Source organism: Microtus ochrogaster, linkage group LG4 (assembly GCF_000317375.1).
Source record: "Microtus ochrogaster isolate Prairie Vole_2 linkage group LG4, MicOch1.0, whole genome shotgun sequence".
NCBI classification, from domain to species: Eukaryota; Metazoa; Chordata; class Mammalia; order Rodentia; family Cricetidae; genus Microtus; species Microtus ochrogaster.
In genome coordinates, this window is record NC_022030.1 from 26,554,187 (window position 1) to 26,574,766 (window position 20,580).

At 41.8% G+C, this 20,580-nt stretch overlaps 1 protein-coding gene across 1 annotated transcript in view; it reads left to right on the top strand.

Annotated features, from left to right (window-relative positions):
• Positions 1-17,054, top strand: part of Fbxl17 (F-box and leucine rich repeat protein 17) — a 465,763-nt gene extending 448,709 nt beyond the window's left edge. Inside the window, exon 8 of the mRNA XM_005361339.2 lies at positions 14,342-17,054. Within this exon, the coding sequence (XP_005361396.1) occupies positions 14,342-14,482 (141 nt within the window). The 3' untranslated portion in view covers positions 14,483-17,054. The remainder of the gene's footprint in view (positions 1-14,341) is intronic.
• The last annotated feature ends 3,526 nt before the right edge of the window (positions 17,055-20,580 follow it).

Genomic DNA, 20,580 nt, shown 5'->3' on the forward strand with positions numbered 1-20,580 from the left:
GGTTTGCTTCTGGAGAAGATCGACTTCTGGTAGGATCTTGTAAGATGTCAGTGCTGCAAATAGCTACTTGTTAGGGATTTGATGTAAATGAAAACTTTAGCTTATTTTCCACAAACTGAAGGAGCATCTGCAGCCCCACCCCCACCCCCAAATACTGTAGAGTCCATAGCCCTATGCCGTGTTTGCCTGAAGACGCCCCCACAGCATCATTGCTTCACAGTCAATATTCACCTTGGGGCTTCGAATTGGCTTCAGTAATACTATGAAAGAATGAGGCTGGATAGCATTGTGATTTTTATGTTTAGCTGTAAAAGGGGTAATGGCAGCTCACTAACCCTTGACCAAGCACCAACAGGGCTGGTTTCACCAGCCTGTGAGACTGAGGGCTCCCTACAGTTGGAAAGGAAAATTGAGGTCCCAACACTCAGTGACAAGCTGTCTGCTCCTGCCCTGCTTACCCTCTGAGAATCGTGTTTCTTTTGTTTGTAAGGTTTTCAGAGAGCAGAGCCTTTCTCCTTCAATTCTGTCATGTATGTTAGTCATCAATAAATGTCTATTGAGGGCTCACTATGTACTGCAGTCACTGTGGTAGGAGAAAACGTGAAGAAGTCGTCCCTCGGCCCCTGGAGCCTGAGAAAGAATGGCAAGTTGAATCTCGTGAACTAGATTATTGTGCAACGTGTTGTCCACTCATTTAAGAGAACATCCGAGTGATTCTCCTGAATCAAAACTCTTACATTGGTCCAGCATCAGCCCTGCTGCCTCCATCTGGTACTCCCCCACCCCCAGCACCCTCCTCCCCCATTCTCTTCCTTGTGTTCTGGCACCCTAGTGTTAAACCTCCTGAAAAGGTTGTCTAGGATCAGTTCTCCTGGCTCTCTCCTTGCTCCTTTTTTTCCAGTTTCACCCTCACTGTGGCTCTGATATGACGCTTCAAACAGCGTCCACCTCCCTGTCTCCAGCTTTGTCGTCTCCTGGCAACTGTCAAATGATTGCAAATCCCAATCCGGGAGGTGCTCTTCGGTCTTCCCCATCACCACTGCTGACTTTCCCATCTCCCACCACCCTCCTGTCCCCCAGTGTCTCTATTCCCTGGATTACAGGAAGGGACTGCCCTCATATGAAGTGATCAAATCTTAGCTCTCACTTGCTGAGGTGGAGGCATTGACCCTTCTCATCCTCATTACACAGAAAGTTCTCGTTCTTTAAAACAGGACCTACACCGGCACCAGGCCCACATTACTCTTTAAACAAATACGTATTAGAGGCTGGGTGGCTGTGTGGATGGCCTTCTGTCTATCATATGTAGTCTCTTCATCCATAGCAGCCTTTTGTTGCTGTCTTTATTCAAAGTCTCCAAGACTTACCGTATGAAATTACTATAGAGCTAAAAGCAAGTTCGGCAACATTTAGAACCCACTGCCTCTTAACCATTTGATAGATTGGGGGGAAAAGGTACCTAGACTGAAGGAAATAACCAAATAAAAAAGATGCTGAGTTAGGTTTAATACCCATTTCTTGTAGGTAGAGGATTCTGGGAGTGGCCAGTGGGACAGCCAGCCAGAGCTCGGACACCTACTGTGTTGTTGCACTTGAACTCCTTGCTAGTCCAGCCCTGGAATGCTCTGGTTTCTGTGCAGTTCTGCTTCTCAAAACCATACCCAAACAAAGAAAAAAAAAACACTTATTTTCAGATTTTTAAAAATAATTTATTTAACTTTATTTTATATGCCATTGGTATGAGGGTGTCAGATCCCCTGGAATCAGAGTTACAGATAGTTGTAAACTGCCATGTGGGTACTGGGAATTGAACCCCGGTCCTCTGCAAAAGCAGCCAGTGCTCTTAGCCCCTGAGCCATCTCTTCAGCCCCCCAGATTCTGGATGAATATGATCCGAATATATTTTTGCTGATAATCAGTTGTTTGGGGAAGCAGGTCAGACCTCTCAATCTCACCTGGCAGAAAGTACAGTTTTAGGAAGCTAGCTTTTCCTCAGGTGCTTGCTTGGTGATCACCAGGTCCTGAGCCTTTGCATATGACAATAAAACCTAAAAACTGAGAAGCATAAGAAATGAAAACCATTAGGCGCAAAAGGAAACTTTTTTTTTTTTTTTGGTGTAGAGAGTTTTCTCCCTCAATTATGTTTTCAACTTAGCTCTAAGAGTTCAATTTAGAAACTCCCAGATGTGTTCCATAAATACATTGTGCTTGCCACTATGACTACTTTCATTATCCTATTAGGGCCCAGGTTTTCACATCGCTGTTCTTTTGCTGAAGCATTGGGGGCACCACAGATGACTCCTCTAGGTGACTCAAGCTCTCCCCGTGTCCTGCGTCCATGTTTTGGTTTTTCATGTGTAGCCCGGAGCATTGATCAAGCCCATGATCACGCCTAGAAGACTGGCCCGAAAGCTTGCTCTCAGCTTGAAACATCCTTCACGGTGGAAGATTGCTTGGTGAGACCAGGGATGAAAATGTCACTAACTTTTTCTCTGACAGTCAGGTTATTGGACTTCCTGTCACACTAATCTCTAATTAGAGGCTTCAGGTCCGCAAGCCCCAATTCTCACTTAACACTGCAGGCGTTTCTGTGATCCCCATCTCCCAGGTTCTTCACTGCTTTCTCCCTGTGCTAATTCAAGTGAATAGAAGCAGCGCTAGTGTTAACAGGCAGCCTGCATTTCAGGAGAGAGACAGCATGAAGCCAGGCCTGTGGTGCTATTGACAGAGCCAGCATAGCACGTCCAATCATTGCGGATTCTGAAATGGAATGGCTGCATTTGACAAAGTTGACTGAATTTACAAGGCTGCCCCTCTCAGGGTCACTGCATTCTCTGGGTCTGTCTCTTCCTATGCTCTGGGATTTTTAGATGAGGATTTTGTTTGTCGTCACTCAGGAATTCTGTGCTTGTGTTCTCTCTTTCTCTCACTCTGTCCCCTGCTCCTCCTTCTCCCATGCCTGCCCTGCCTTCCCTCTTCCCAGCCCCTCTCCTTCCTGCACGGGCATTTCACAGTCTTAAGATACCAAGGAACCAAGTTCCGTCTTTAAAGATCTCACAAACGAGTGGAGCTTTGTGTCGGAAACATACTGCATCATGTGTGCTCCGTGACCAGCTGACCCTGCGATTAGCAAGCAGCATTTAAGATGCCAATGAGATATGCAGGTTTCCTCTTTTAAAGGTACTGCACAGTCTTTGGTGGCTTCTCTCGCACCCTGAATAGCTCCTTGCAGAAGCACTAAGTCCATATGAGAACTGCATTTCCGGGCCCTTTGTTCTCCATTAGCTGCTGGGAAAGTCAGTGGTGACCAGTTAGAGGCCTGATGCCAGTCATGAAAGGGACACCCATGCGTATTTAACCTTTTATGCAGCACAGCAATGAATATTTTAAAAAGATGACTATAGCCTCCAAGTCCCCTTCTCCAGCTCCTGTAGTCTGTGCAGTGGGGAGGGCGTCACAGAAGGGGTGGGTACTTGTTGCTTTTACTTCTTGCTCTCAGGTGCCAGTGGTAGGAATCAGCTGTTCCCTCCACCTGTGCTGTGCATCTGACTCTCTTGAGAGCCTCCAAAGACTGATCCTTTACAAAGACTGATACGGTTGCCTGGGAGATGGCCGGGCACCAGGGTTTTAAAGAGATCCCCTGCTTGTTCTGATAATCAGTTGGGATGACAGCCACTATGTTCTTGTTTGTACCTGATGACAGACACAGTTTAATTGATTCCACATCAGGAAGCATGTATCATATGTTTGTCATGTATGCATCACTGTGGGGCTCCTGGCTGAAGCCTTGGATAAGACGAGAAAGGGAAAGCTGCTTACGTAACAGTTGGAACAGGACTCTAAGACTCACCTTGATGTTGAACAAAAGAGATACAGGTGGTATTGAATTCCTGGTTTCCAGTTCTGCCCATAGGGAAAGCACAGTAAAATGTGACTTGTCACTAAACCGGCGATATGAAGAATCCTGGTAAAAGGAGAGAGAAATGGATTCATTAAGAAATCTTTAATTCCACAGAGAAGCGATGCACATTGTTAGCTATGGCAGGTTCTGGAAAATCAGTCCGTCGGCTGGTGTTTCACTCTCTGCGAAGGGCTTGTGATGAAGCTTCATGGTGGATCGCTTGCGGGCTGACTGGTGTGTCCTGGCTCAACTACCAGCACCAAGGGGGGAAACAGTATCTTGTTGTCCTGCATAAATGGTCATAAACTGCACTCCGATGGGCCATCATATCACATGCAGATTTTGAGTGACACTTAACTTCCTGTAACTGTCCACCACTTTCAGAGCCTGTGGGAAGTAGCTGAAAGAGCACCAGAGTGAGCATAGAGAGACATTTGCCGGCACCCAGTGAATACCATGGATGTCCAGTATAGTTTCCCAGAGATCCAGTTAACAAAAGTAGACTCCAGGGTCAGTTGCCCCAGAGACAACACTCTGCCTCTGGGCTGCCTGCAGTTAGCCCCTAGGGCTGTTAGCATTGAGTGACATTGCCCAGGGAGTCTGTAAGCAGTGACAGACCAGTGTCAGAACTGGAGTCCTGAATTAGGAGGCAAGCCCTGACTGAGTGTGCTGTGTGCGCTGTGAGCGCTTCCCACCTGCATGGTGGGACCATTTTCTTCACCTCTCACCTCCTCAGAGCAGAGCCATTGGGAACCAGGGGTGCACTAGTTTACAAAGTAGAGACTGGCTACAGAACAGGCTTCCCTTCTTATCTGCACACTATGTATACATTTAATACATGTGGCACACAGACAGACACTGTTTTTGAAAGTCCCACACACACCCTGTGTTTGGGAGGCATTTGCCAACACGCTGGAGCACCTGCTCTGGACTTCCCTCTGTGACAGCTTGCATATCTCCTCTCAGCTGCAGTGATTACCTGTATTCCTGCTGTGTTATAAGCTCCAAGGCAGCACATCCTGTATCCATCTTGCTGACCATTCTCTCTGTGGAACATGAGGAAACATTTCGCTGCGAAGAAGGTGGGAGAGAAAGCCGTTCTGGTTTTGGGGTGCCGGACCCAAGCTGGCTTTGTCAGGAGGGCCCTCATTATAGCCCTGAGCTTCACCCTGTTTTAACCACACCTTGTTGTCTCTTGCACACACATTGTACTCCATTGTAGTCCCTGCAGGCCAGTGGCATCTATTATTTGTCAGAAGAGCCCTATGGAAGAGATTGTCAGGTGCTTGGAAATATATTTATATCCCTACTGGAATCTTTGTTTTCAATGCTAGAAAGTCTTACAGGGCAGATGAGCATCGAACTCACGCTTCATGTTCAGCAGTGTTAGTCAGGTGCCACAGCACTATGTGTTAAGATCTGAGGTAACTCTAACTGGCTCACTCTGTGCACTACTGATTTCGACTGTACCACGTGGCATCGTCTCGTGACATGTTCGCATGCAGACAACTGGAAAGTAGTCGATGTTCATCATATGGCTCCCTTCCCACCCATGAGGTTGCTTCCTCTCCAGCACCACCAGGTACCTTTTTTGTAGAGACTCCATCCCAGGAATTCAGTGATTTTGCACTCATGATGGTGGTAGAGAGATTGTTGCCGGCTACAAGACTATCTAGAACAGGGGTATACCTCTGTTATACCTTACTACTCATTACAGTTAAAAGATTAACACAAATTTTAAAATAGTTTGCCAAGGTAAACAGTAAAGATCTTACTTCTGTCTTATCCCAGCACATGAAGTCTAATCTGCAGGGAGTATTGGGAGCAGTTGTTAAGATTCTGTAATTTCTATTAACCTGGGGCTGTACTCTCTGCCGCCTGTCACACTGCAGTGACAAGGAACCAACAACAACCAAAGAAAACCACTCTATTCATTATCCTATGGAGGAGCAAAGCCATATCAGTTCCAAGGCATCCCCCTCCCCCCAAAAGAAAAGGTACAGATGGCATTGTTTGTTCTCTCTACCACCAAATAACTGACATCAGAAGAGACCTTAAGTGTCTTGAAATTTTCAGACTTTCCATGAAGCCTTCTTGAGTTAACCATCTTAAGTAAGCCACTAAGGCTGCAATCATCAAATCTTCTAAGATGTAGGGTTTGTAAAGTATTGGAAACCTGTTTTCATCCAAGATTCTTAACCTGCCTCTTGTTGCTTTGTGTGTAACTGATATTGAAGGAGGGCTGCCATCTGTCAACCCAAAGTACAGTTTAGTCATTTCATAGAGCTGCCTGAAAGCCTTGTAAGGGCAACAATCTCTCTACCACTATTATGAGTGCAAAATCACTAAACTCTTAGAAACGTGCTTCTGCAAGGAAGTACCAGGTGGTGTTGGAGAAAAATCCAAGAGTCAGGATGAGGAGGAATGTAAGCAGAGATTGCGCTTTCATTCCCAGCTGCCCAGACCTGAATAATCACACAGAGACTATATTCATTTTAACACTGTGATGAACAAAGAAACTGCTTTGGCCTGTTGATGGGATAGAACTTAGGCAGTGGGGAGGACTAAACTGAATGCTGGGAGAAAGAAGGGCAGAGTGAGAGAAGCCATGGATCCTCTGCCTGAGACAGATGCTGGGAATATTTCCGGTTAAGCAACTGCCATGTGGCGATACACAGATTGATGGAGATGGGTTAAATTAATATAAACATTAGCCAATGAGAAGCTAGAGCTAATAGGCCAAGCAGTTATTTAATTAATACAGTTTCTGTGTGATTATTTCAGGTCTAAGCTAGTTGAACAGCTGGGAACGAACAAGCACCATCCTCCAACAACACTGTTTGGCCAATAGCTTAGGCATATTCCTAGCTAGCTCTTACATCTTAAATTAACCTATTTCTATTAATCTATAAATCACCATGAGGGTATGGCCTACCAGTAAGTTTCCCACATCTTTCTCCCTCAGCAGCTACATGGCATCTCCCTGACTCTGCTTTCTTTCTCCTTGCATTCAGTTTAATTTTCCCTGCCTAGCTCTGTTCTGCCCTGCCATAGGCCCAAATAGCTTCTTCATTAGCCAATGGTAATAAAATATACTCACAACATATAGAGGGGAAATACACATCATCTCCCCTTTTCTGTCTAAATAAAATCGAAGGTTTTAACTTTAGTATAGTAAAATTATATATAACAAGACAGGTATCAAGCAAGAATTACACTTATATTATTTAGTTTATTTGTATCTGGAAAGTTTCATATCTAATTTATCTTTTATCATAACTAAAGAAAACTGTAACTGTTTATCTTCAACTCCATCAAAGACTCAAGAAGGATAAAATATTACAGGAAATACATTGTAAGCAACTTTCAAAGTTCTAGAATCTCACTGCCTGGACAGTCACCCAAAGTTCTTCTGTAACATTGTAGGCACCCACCAACCTGCAGGCTCACAGTATCCAGCATCCATCAGACTTTTCCATGAAGCAGGAAATGTGAAAGTCTGTTTTATCTGTGTTAGCAGTTTGTCAGTCACTTTATTCTGTGTCCTGCAGATTGTCTGGTGGTTTCTTCTGTGAAGCAGGACCCTGCAGGATCATTCCATCCTTTGGAAAGTTCAGCAGTCACTTTTCTGTGGACCCTGCATGTCCAGTTTGTACAGCATACCATCAAACAGTCCAGGCAAGAACAGTTTCTTGCCTAAATGGCTAATTGTCTCACATTTAAGCAAATTTCATAATGAGTTTCTTCAATGCCCATTAACCTCTTGAAGTAGATTGGTGTTGCCCAAAGCAGGCATGTCTCATTGTTGAGAAAAGTCTTAAGTTTTTAAAACATTTTAAATGCCACATTATGTCAGTCTTTGAAAGGTTTGAAGAATACCTATCCATCTGAAATATATCTCTATTTATCTAGAAAACCTAACATAACTAAAAGTTTGATTATTATAGATGACTTTCTATTCATCTGTATTTCTTAATCATTACATTTTTAAACAAGCTGCATAAACTCAATACCTTAAACAAGAGCAGAAATAATGTACAAAGTGCAACCAAAATCAACCTTAAACTTGTACCAGTAGACCAAGATTCATAACAATGCAAAGTATTCATCTCTATATTATATTCCCCTTATTATTATCTTTTTTTAAAAAATGACTGTGACCATTTATACCTAATCCCTTTTAAATGAAAACAAACATTTATAAACAATTATATAGGGAATTTGGGTGCATTTTTCTCTAAACTGCTTCCTGCTGTTTTTTGAGTGAAGTATTTTTAGGGTTCATGGAGACCTTTCAGGGGCTCTTGTTCCATCAAACCACATTAGCCTGAAAGGAATCCACAGGTTCTCATCTTCTGTGGAAACAAAAGCAGAACCTCTTTTCCAGAGCTACATATCCTTAGACTCAAATTTTGAAGTCAAGACACCTTTATGTTGGTTTAACCTAGCAGCTCCCACAATCAAATGTCTCCCTTCATTTAACTCATTAGCAGTCAAAAAGTTCAAAGAAATCCCAATAACATACATAATCTAGACTCTTATTGTATTTTCCATCTTTACATGTCTTTTTTTACTCTATTACTTTTTTAATATTTATTTTAAGGAGGTATGTTTACCACTTCTGCAAGCCATGCTCACTGCCCCAGCTCCAGGGATGTAGCGGGTCTATGTCACCATTAAGCAACTTGTAGCGCTCTGCTCAAAAACCTTAAGTGCTCTGTAGAAGGATCTTCTGAAAGAGCCAGAGCTATTCATGCCCTTAGTTTCTTAAAGGAGCTGCGTCTCTGCTTGTGGTCCACAAACGCAGCCTATCTGAAAAAAAAAATGCATCTACAAGAAGCTGCACTTGACTCCCATTTTTGTGAGTCTAGAAGCCCTCTTTTCTTTCTTAAACTTTCTTTTAGGTCTTATGTTGATCCATGCTCCAGACAGTGGGCGCCATTGGTAAGCTGAGACTGCACTTTTGTTTTTGGCTGCCCAGACCCAAATAATTGCACAGAAACTATATTAATTACAATACTGTTTGGCCAATAGCTTAGGTGTATTCCTAGCTAGCTCTTACATCTTTAATTAACCCATTTCTATTAACCTGTGTATCACCACGAGGCCGTGGTCTACTGGTAAGGTTCCAGTGTCTTTCTCTTTGGGCAGCTACATGGCATTTCCCTGACTCTGTCTTCTTTCTTCCTACATTCAATTGAGTTTTCCCTGCCTAGTTTTATTCTGCGTTGCCATAGGCCAAAACAGCTTCTTTATTAACCAGTGGTAATAAATATATTCACAGCATACAGAGGGTAATCTCACATCCCAGGAACTTCAGTAGTTAAAGAACTTGGAACGGAGGTCAGATGGAGACTTTAGAAAGTCTGGTGAAGACTTAACTTTGACTAGGCACAGTACTGGCATGTTCCCTTTTTGTATACACAGAACAAATTCTCCTAATAACTCCTGTATTCACCAAGCCAACACATATGCATCGAGTGTGTACTGCATAGTAGGCGTGTGCCCTAGGCCCCAAACAAAACACAACTGCTACCTTGTAGAACCTGCATCTTAGTTGGCTGAGAACGGCAGACAGTGTGGTTTGAGTGGAAAACAGAGTTGAAGGAAGTACTGCTTGTTGTCAAGGAACTTACAGTCTGGGTATAAAGTAAAACATGCTATCATTGCTATCTCAAACTAGACTAGAACTTTCTCCATTAAAGAGATAAGCACTTTGGGCTGGAAAGGTAGATGCTTCGGTGAAGATAAGAACTAGTTCTGCAATCATGGAGACATGAGTTCAGATCACCAGCATCCAGGGCTCCACATGTCTGTAACCCTAGTGTTGGGGGATGGAGATGATAATCATTGGACAGCCAGCTAGCCAACATGGCAAGTTCCTGTTCTACAAGAACCCCTGTGTCAAGGGAATAAGGCAGGGAATGGTGGCAGAAAGCATCCACTGTCCCCTCTGACCGCCACATGAGGCCACTCAGGCACACATATTTGCACTGTCACATGCATGTACCACACACATGAAAAAATTCATCAAAAAGTTTAAAGAACAAATCACTTAGAGTAGTTTCTTCTTGTTGACCTAATGTGTTCCAGTTGCTGGTTTCTTGTCTCCAACAAGCATTTTCTGTGGTAATGAGGACAGTAGGACCACTCGATGCTTGTGGTTTCTTTGGCATATTTGATGAGATCTTATATTTTTTGGAATAGTTGAATTCTAGCCTAGGTTTGTACTTAGCAGAAACTTCCTGTTGATGATGTTGACGAGGATGTGATAAGAAGGGAAGGCACTGGAGGGCAGTTCACACTGGATCTCTGGACTCTGAGGTTCTCTCCTCACCCCGCTGTAGCAGCAACAGCAGCAGCAATATACTGAAACTATGGTATGATTTACCTTAATTAGCATAGCAAATTGCCTCACATTTTCAAAAAGTGCTAATAGATGTTAACTCAAGATAGATTAAAATACCAGACAAATTGTACTACTTTAAAGCGAGTTATAATAATCTTGAAGATGTAGATCATGGTTAGGCTGTCTTTGGAGCAAATGACAAAATCTAATCTTTCTTGTATACTTTTTAAAAACCTGGGGCATATGTTTTTTTCCTTTCAATCACAGTAATTTTTTTCAAATAACACTTCTGAGTTTTTCTTTAGGAAGACTCTTCATTTTCCAAATCTCATGTGAAGTAAATTAGTTACCATTGAAGGAAAGATGTTATGAGGGATTATGTTTAAAACACCTTTATTCCCCCATTTATATTACATACATTTTATAGGTTAGAGAATGTTCCTTCACCCTAGCAAGTAGAATGGCACATGACAAAATTTCTGCAGGCTTGTGTATGTCAGCATAAGACTGAAGATGGCTTGGTTTCCCCTGGTGTCTTACACCAAGCTCAAGCCCCTCTTCGGCACAAGAGCACGTTTAGAGTCTACAAGAAGAAGGAGGCATCACATTTACTTCTGAGGAGCCAGCGAACATAACAGCATATAAAACCTACCATTAGCACCACCCAGAGACATCATAAGTGAAAATAGAGCACACGCCACACTCTCCCCGCATAACATTTCCCCAGCCAAGGTCTGAAATGGTTTGTTTGCGTGTTCTCTTCTGCGTTTTCTGGAATTTACAGTACACAGTTAGCAGAAGGGTTGCTTAGAAGACGCACGTTATCTACTGAGGCCCGCCATTGTTCGTTCCATCGCAGCCACACAGAGCCGACCTGTTCTTAATATCCTACGAAAGCCAGAGAAGTCCCATGATAGCATCTCTATTCTTAAATACAGGTTTACCTTACTTCATGAAAAAGAAATAGATAAAGTAAATTCCGTTGAATCAAAGGAAGTGATATTAGGGGAGCTGATGAAATAAATTAACCCTCCCTTGAAAGGGTTTGCTAATGTGAAAAATTCTTACCTTAATTTACACACTTCATAAATCTGTGTCTCTGGGTATCGAGTTTGCTTAAGGTGAATTACATTCCTCTTTCTGGAGAAGCTATACACTGGTATTTTTTTCTTCTTAAAATTGATTCTCCAAAGAAATTACCTGTCAGTGGTATACACAAAACTGCCCTGCTGTGTGTGGATTGGGAAGGAGGTGCAGTGTGCTCTGCGCCCCCCCCCCAATTCTGCCTGCTTTGGTGAGTAGTCCCTTCCTGCTAAGTGCCTGGACTGTGTGCACTTGCTCTCCTTTCCCAGCATTCTCTCTGACTGTGGCTCCTGCGCTCTCTCAGAGAAGCCACTTTCATCCTAGTGTGTTAGGAACACAGTCCCCTGACGCTGAGATCCTAAACCCGCAAGTGTGTTAGGAATACAGTCAGTCCCCTGACGCAGAGATCCTAAACCCGCAAGTCTTGTAGATCAGGCCTTCTCAAACCCTGGCCACGCACATCCCTGTTCATCATACGGAATGTTACATTACCCCAGCATATCCACTAGTAAAATAGGTCTACAAATCAAACATTTGCTGATCAGAGATCACAGAGAAATTCATTTAAAAATAATACTTTGGCATACAAACAATCTTACCACTTTTTAAAAGATGAAAGCAAGTTGATCCCTGCTGAGGTGGGTGTACTTGTTAGGAGAAGAATCCGGTCTTGACTGAGTATTAGCTACTGTGGATCATAGAGCATCTTCAGTGCTTTTCAGACTGACTGAGACTTAGACTTTACAATTGTCTGTGCCAGAAACATAAATACATATTCATAGTTCAAAATGGCAGAGGTATATCCAGAGCCATCTTAGAAATTATTAGAGATTGTCCTGTCACACACCAAAATTCATTTATGAAAATTTTAAATGAAACTCAGGTAACAGTTCTTAAAAATCAAACATTCTAACAATGCACAATCCAAATTTGACACTTACGTGGTGGTAGAAAAATAGACAGAAGTCTTTGCTTTTAGTAATTAAACCATTATGTAGCTTTAAGAGCAGAAACCTTGTACATACAGTACAAACACTGCAGCTCCTAGCTGCATGACCACGAGACCATGTGTTTCAGGAGGCCTTCCTCGCTGGATCTGTGTCGCGTAGCATACACAGTACAAAGTCCATGTGCTGTGGGTTCAGAACCAAGGGTCTCTGTGAACTCCCACTACACAGTATGGACAAGCACTGCCAGAAGCATCTCTGATTGAAATAGCATTTAATTTTAAATCAGTGTTCAGCCCTTGCATGCTCAGAAACCACCTGCCACCAAACTTTAAAACCTTCACATTCATCTGTACAGCTTGTGGAGGTCACAATCCACAATTCAAGAAGCTGGGCTGCCCACTCCTGAAATCATCAAGTAGAACAGTCGTCCTACCTGGGAAGTGTGCCCTAAAGATTGCCCTTGCTGTGACTGTTTTCTTGAGAGCATTGTGACCACCCTCATGAAGGTTTACCTCGGATACATCTAGAAGTGGAATGATTCTGATTAGCACTGTGAGGATCGGGTTATCTCATACACACCCTAGTTAACTCCTGCGCACTGCCGTTCAGGGGGCTCCTTGCATCAGCCATGGTGCTAGGCATAAGATTACATCTAAGCCTCACAACCGGTCTACAGTGTAAGTCCCTTCACCTTGTTTTCATAGCTGAGCAATCCAATGAGAGAGAGAGAGAGAGAGAGAGAGAGAGGATTTGAACAAGCATGTCATAACTAGAGAAATGTCCTGACAAGCAGGGCATGGATGGAGGTCCATATCTAAAAATCTCAGCTCTTGGAAGATTTAGCATCTTGTGCTTGATGCCAGCCCGGTTATATAGCAATGACCCTGTCTTAAACCCTCTGATGAAGATTAAGTGTCAGCAGCACAAAGTGACCATGGCAGTTCTCAGTATTAAACAAAAATAACACCCTGCCTAAGTTTCAAGTCACCTGTTAGGAAAAGTACAGACAAGAGAATAAGCGAATGATCAGTATACTTCTAAGCTTACTTTCAAGACAAGCAGCTAGGGCTTCTAGGATTGTTCGGGCTTTGGGGATTTTGTTGTTGTTGTTTTTCTTGCGGTGGTGATGATTTCCAATAATGAACATCAAGAAAGATGTTCAAAAATGTTTACCACAAATATCTTCATTCCGAATTAACTCAGTATAGCTTACACAGTACAAATGAAATATTGATGTATTCGAAAATGCCCAAGTGTTCTATAAAGATTTTAAATAAAGCTACCTATAAGTTGTAGTTCTTAGGTTAATCATTTATTTATCTAAAGGATGAAGGAAGCTGTCTACTTCTGTGATATGAACTGCAGTCAGCTTAAAAATAATCGACAAATTAATCCCTTCACAGCACAGCAATTGTAAAGGTGTTAGTTTTAATTAGGCCTGTCTGATTGCCTTGTCTAATCAAGAATCACGGTGGCTTCTTTGACGGCTAAGGTCTGTTGGGGCCATCCCTGACCTGCCAGCTATGTGTGTTTTAATTATTGATCCCTCGCATTTCAGCCCTTCTCACAAAGGGACTGGGATTTGCAATGTCTTAACATTTAAAGGGAAGAAAAACAAACATTTTCCCTTGCCCTTCTATCTGGAATCCTGTGTAGCCACCCTGCCCCTCCCCCACTGTAAAGTGTTCATCCTGAAGGGCTCTCCTGTGGGTGAGGAAGTCAAAGGTCCGCCAGCATGCCATCTCCTTGTTTCCTTCCTCTGTGCTCTGGCTTTTTAATGGTCGTTGCTAAGGTCTTGGCAAATCACAGTCATTTAGTCGTTTATGTTTAGCAGGTACATTTGATTTCATGACATCATGTTTAATTAAAAATCCATAGGAGCAGATGTAGTGCTGGGAAATCAGAGGCGTCAGACTAAAGGAAAACATATGTTTCCAGCAAACATGTCCTCACGCTGCTAAGCGGAAAGGAAGGGGAGAGCCCAGTTCCTGTTGCATTGCACGCCCCATGTGGTGCTGGTGGTCCCTGTGTATGACCCTGGCTCTTCTTTGCTCCCAGGTGAACGAGGTGACGGTTGAGCAGCTGGTGCAGCAGTACCCCCACATCACCTTCAGCACCGTTCTGCAGGACTGCAAGAGGACCTTGGAGAGAGCCTACCAGATGGGCTGGACCCCCAACATGTCTGCCGCTTCCTCCTGAGCAGGGCAGAGCCGTGGGGGTCGGGGCTGGGGTAACAGTTTTAACCACCACCTGTCTGTCTGGACCCGTGTTCTATTTGTGTCTTGTTTGCATACTGCATAGCATAAGTGCACTTGTTATGTCCCCAGGTGAGCTGCCTTGTGTTCCTAAAAATGGAAGATTATGAAAACCATAAAAAACTTTTTTTTTAATCCAAAAGTTTATTTCTCTAAAAAAAGACTTTGTGAAATCTCAAGTCAAAAAACTGGGTGTATTATTTTGAGTGTCTAAGTTCTGCCACATCTTGGAGATGCTCAGCCAAAGGCTTTCTTTTGTGATAGAATACGCTGTTCACTTCCGATTAGACCAGAACAGGAGACACACCTGCAGTTCCACGCTTGTGGACCCTCATGTCTGTGCACGTATGCTCAGTGAATGTCTTGATAAGTTATATCCTGACTGAGGGACCTTCCTGGAGGCCATGGGGGGAGCATGCCATGCCCAGTGGTAATGGCTGACTCACTGTGCCCACAGGTGGTCAACTTGCTGTCTTGTGGGTACCTTAGGAACTAGAGAGAATAAATAAAGCCTTTTGTAAATTTGTATATGGAGGCAACAATCCCTGGCCAGCTCACAAAAGTTAATTATTCATTATTCTGTAAATGCTTTTCTGTTGAGTAATAAATATTTTAGTTGGTTTTACATTGACACCTTGTTAGCTTTTACTTTGTGGGTAGTTATTGGCCAGGGTATATTTTAGTGACATTTGGGGCTCATCTTACATTATCCACATTGAAGCCACGAATGTAATTAATGGTGTGCAGTTATTTTAAAAATTTTAGAGATCATTTCATTATTTTGGCAATTTTGGTAATTATGAAAATATATTCTGAGGTGGAGTAGTCACATTGGTAGAAGATTAATGAATGAGATGTAAGTAGACAATCTTCCTATTGAATATTTTCTTTTGCATTGGGATTTAGAACAGGTTTTTGGATATATGCATGTTATAATTTTGAATAGTTCTCACACTACTGCAGAGATCTACTGTTAGCTAATGTATGAGTTAAGGAGAGAGTTAGAAAATCTGTTCATTAAGATTCAGTTTGCACTTGCCAGAAATAAGTGTTTTAGTTTAATTAAATATTCCCAGCATTTAGTTATCTCAGTTGCTATCAGAAAATGAGTATATGTTTTGATTTCACACATCCTTCCAGTTAATCCATTGTAGGGACTCGGGCTCCAGTAACCTCTCCTGTGTCTGGTCTATAATCAGGCGGCAGGGAGCCTCTTCAAGCTAAAGAGTGATTAACTTTCATAGTAGGAGGAGCAAAACTTTGACCTTTGAACTTGCTATTTATTCTCACCTCGTGTGGTCTTTGGTCTTTGACAATTATGATGAGGTCTGACTTTATTTCTTATAAACCCTGATGCTCCTGACGTGATATGAGTCGCAAGAAGCAGAAAGCAGCCTTCCGTCTGAATGCCATTCACATATGTTCGAGAACTACTTTCCTGTAGAAATGTTGGTTTCCTTCGAGTATGTCAACATGCTTCTGATGTGGCATTTTCCTTTTTTGCTTTAATTCCAATCAGTTAAAAATACTGAGAAAGTATCAGGAATTTTTTTTTTCCACAGCCAAACAGGTTGCTAGTTTAGTTTGAAAGAAATACAAATGGTTTAAGAAAAAGTTGTTTACCACTAGAAAACTACATTTCTTCTTATACATTGAACTGTATCATTTTATATCCATTTCTCCGCTACTAAAAAAATGTTATTTCATAATATTTTAATTGCTTTTTAACCCAAAAGTAATTTATAAGACTATGTGTATAGTAATAGTAGCTTGAATGAATAAACAAAAGTTTAATTTTTATATGTCACATTATATGTTAAAGAGCTACACAAGGACAAAAGAAGGAAAAGTCATCTTTGATATAGATGGCATGATTTCAGTTCCAAGTTGAGATCATCTTTGGAGTGTTCTGGTGAAGTCACCGGTGGTTTCAGATGGTAGAATGAATTCTGTAAATGCTGCATTCTTTGAAGCTGAAGCCCAGCCACTCTAACACGCTTTAGCTTGGGGGTGAGGCTGCACTTACTCTCTAAGATAATACAGGAAAGATAATACAGAGAAGCTGTGCAACAGAACTGGGAAGCTGCTTTGGCTTATTTATAGAACTCTGTAGAAGTATCATATCCAGCCTCAAAGTATTAATCTCATAGAAACAAACAAAAAAAAAAAAACAGCCAAGAAAAGCATCACCTCAGTGACCCTGTGGAGGGTGTTGAATGTGCTCTCATTAGACGCTTTGAAATGAGGCTTAAAATACTTTTTCTGGGCGATATAGTTCCTTTTTTGCTTAGCCTATCATAAATACATGTGAACACATTTAATGCGGGGCTGTTTATCCTCTCCAAATGTCAACAGTATTTTCAGAATAAAGCCTATGAAATTTACTGCTGCCGTGGAAAAGTCTGGTCCTTTGTATTTAATGTCCTTTTGAGTGGATAAAGAAAATTCACCCAGTTTGTAGTTTCTATATTTCTGTGAATCTTTTGACCTTGCAATGGGTTGCAATAAAAGAGAAACCGAACTCCATGTCTTTTGTTTTCCTTTAGACAATAAATGAGCTCCCTGTGGCTGGCTGGGTGGGATGCACACGGTCATCGGTGCCCTTGTGTGTTTCACTGCGGACTTGCATAGCTTTGGCTAATCCGGAATGATAAGCGTGATTCAGAAACAAGACTCAGGCCTCATAAATGTAAGCAAGTGAATTGTTTAAAATCCCATTTTATATGTGGTTACTCATTTGCTTAGTCACCTATTCATTTTCCCCCAAAGGCAAGTAAATAAATACAATACTTAGTGAGTAGCAGCCACATGCTAGGTACAAGGGATTTAAAGATGAATGAAATTTATTCCCAGCTTCAAGTTGCTCATACTGAATAAAGCAGCAGCCTGCATACCACGCAGTGAATTGGAGTACGGCATAGGTAGTAGCAGAATTCAGAAAGAGCCCGTTGCACTGTAGTCATAGATGAGTTAGTATGGAGATGTCCAAGTGACTATGTGGAGTGTGTGCTTGGAAATAGGGCAGGAGATGCCATAGGGACTGTCATCAGAACAGTCTAAAGTCATCATTTGTTATTGAGTAGTTAGAGAACGAAGAGGTTTAAGTGAGTATTGTGTTTTTGCACACTCCAAATATAGGGAAACAGAGAAGGAGACCTCAAAGGAAACCCGAGAAAGCGCATGTAAAAGGACGAAGAGAAGTCAAGTTCATGCTAGAAGCTCACACAGAGTTATCCAGCCTCGTGATGCTGCAGAGGGAGATTGGTGTGATAGCTGACCACTGGGGCCAGCACAATGGCTCAGCAGATAAAAACACTCGCCTCCAACCTGAAGACCTGGGTTAATCCCTAACACCCACATGGTGGAAGAAAAACCAATTCTCTCTTCTTCTCTGACCACCTGTACTTTATGGTGCATGAATTCTCTCTGTCTCTCTGTCTCTGTCTCTGTCTCTCTCTCTCTCTCTCTCTTTCTCTCTCTCCCTCTCTCTCTCTCTCTCACACACACACACACACGCACCAATAAATAACTAATACTAATTGACTGGTAAAACATTAGGAGGTTTCATAAGTGCAACTTTAATAGTTTGCAATGAACAAAGCCTTACTGAAGTGGGTCTAATTTCTACGAGGCTAGTCTAACCACAAAATTATAGGTAAAATCTATAAACCAGTGAAGTCCTAAATACAACTTAGCAGGTAAACTGCCTTAACATTGATTCTTAAAAAAATAAATAAAAATAACAGATTCGCCAATTAAATAATAGAAGTTATTCTTTATAGTTTTGGAGGTTAGGAAGTCACACCGGCAAGATTGGTGACCATAAAAATCCAGTGTTTGCTTCCAAGAAGGTACCTCGACCACCATGGCCTCGACTGACAGAGAGTGAAGTGGAGGGAAAACTGCTCTGTTCTCGTCTGAGAAGGCGTTGATGTTATTACTCGTGGGGAAGATGGCCAGCTGTCACATTCTAGTGGCTCCCTTAGTATTCTTGCTGTTGGGGTAAACGTCCAACATTATCCTTGGAAGAGACACAGACATTCAAACGGCAGTATGCATTAACACCAAATAAGGCAAATTATGAGTGGTTTTTAAATGGATATAATGAAAATGTTCAAAATAATCATTTCTGTTACAAAAATCTTAGGGAACTAATACAACTAGGACGCATTGTTAACCAAAACCCTAAAAAAAACCTAAGGAACATTTTCTTTTTGCCGGTATCACTACCATTTAGCATAGGAAATGAAGACCGCTGACGGCATAAGATGATTCTTCTAGAACGGAAGAAACAAATTCTGAGTTAGGTATATCTAGTAAGAGTATCTACCAAGACAGTCACAAAGCTCAAAGGAATGGACTCATTAAAATTAATAAAATAATCTAAGAGTTAGTTGGCTATGGTGTTACAATAGAATGTTCTCTTACATCTTTTTAGATCAATGGCGAAGTAGAAAGGTGTGACTTTTTAAACTCCTTATGGACTGGAGAAATGGCTCTGGAGTTAGGAACACAGAACCCAGATTCCATTCCCAGCACCCATATGGTAGCTAACAAAACATTTTATTAACAAATACATAGAGTAACATCTCCAATGTTGGGAGTGAAACCCAGGTCCTCACAAATGCTGGGCAAATATGTAACTAAGCTTCATGCCCAGCCCCCAGCAACATAACTCATGACTCTGTAGATAAATTATCAAGCCATAATAATAGACCAAAAAATGTGTGAGGAGTCTGTGTGTGCGCACATGCACACACACTAGGATGTTCATGGGGAGAATTTCCAATAGCTTAAGCCTGTTAGGAGACAATTCTTGGAGGACCTTTGCGTTTCTGTACGTCTTGAAAAGAGGTGCTCAGTGCCTTTGCTCTATGTCTTTACAAGGCTATCCTTCAAACATGGCATACTTTCCAAGATGAAATATCTGTGCCTGCAAAGCCCTGTTCCCCTATCACATGCACATCTTCATGTCCAGTCAACCACTCCTTTTTATTTCTTTGCACAATTTGGGTTGTCAGAACCTGCATAGAAAAGTGTAGATGGTTGGGCTTCTACCACTCCTGCAAGGAGTGAGGCCCCAGGGAAGTCAGCTTGTGTCTTCAGTCAACATCCCCAAAACTGTTAAACTGACATGTCGGTCTACACGTGTTCTAAAAATTCCACACCACTCTTAGCTTTTAGCATGATAATTTCCCCCTAATTGATCTGCTGATATAATGTCATTGCAACCAAAGTCCTTGTGCAAAATTTTTCATCAAACTTAAGCTTATTCTCTCTTAAATTCACATAAAAAACAAAAGATTAAAAAGAATCAAATAGCATTTAAGGAATAAGATTGTGGAATTTGCTTTACACATTTTGAGACATAACAAATATTTGTTAAGGTGAGATGGCTCAGTAGATGGCCAAGTTTGACAGATTGTTTGATCCCTGAGATATGCATACATGGTAGGAGAAGAGAAAGCTGACTGACCGAGTTGTCAATAGCAACTAAAACAATGTAATAAAGGCTTCAGAAGTAATGGAGCAAATCAGACATTCTTGAAAATATCTAAACTATATTATGGAAATAGCAGTTGAAGTGAATGGGAAAGATTGGATACTCTAAAAAGTAAGAGGTCTAGCTGGGGGATAAAGTGATGGTGGCTTAGAGGCTAAGAGCTCTTGCTGCTCCCGCAGAGGACCTGGGTTCGGTTCCCAGCACCCATAAAACAGCTCACAACTGTAACGCCAGCCCTAGAGAAAATGACACCCTTTTCTGGCCCCTGCACATATCACACACACATGAGGCAAATACATACATTCAGGCAAAACACGCACACACATAAAATAAAAACAAACATAAAATATCAGCAGTTAAACTGGTTGTTTTACTATAAAAAAAAGCTTATTACAAATGAAGTAAAAATTAACAAATCAGAATCAGGATTCAAGGAATTTAGCATAAACTCTTCATGATATTGTGAACTTCATTTAGTGATCACAGAAACAAAACTGAGAAGCACTGTTTAGAAAGGTGGAGATCGAGAATCTTGTTTA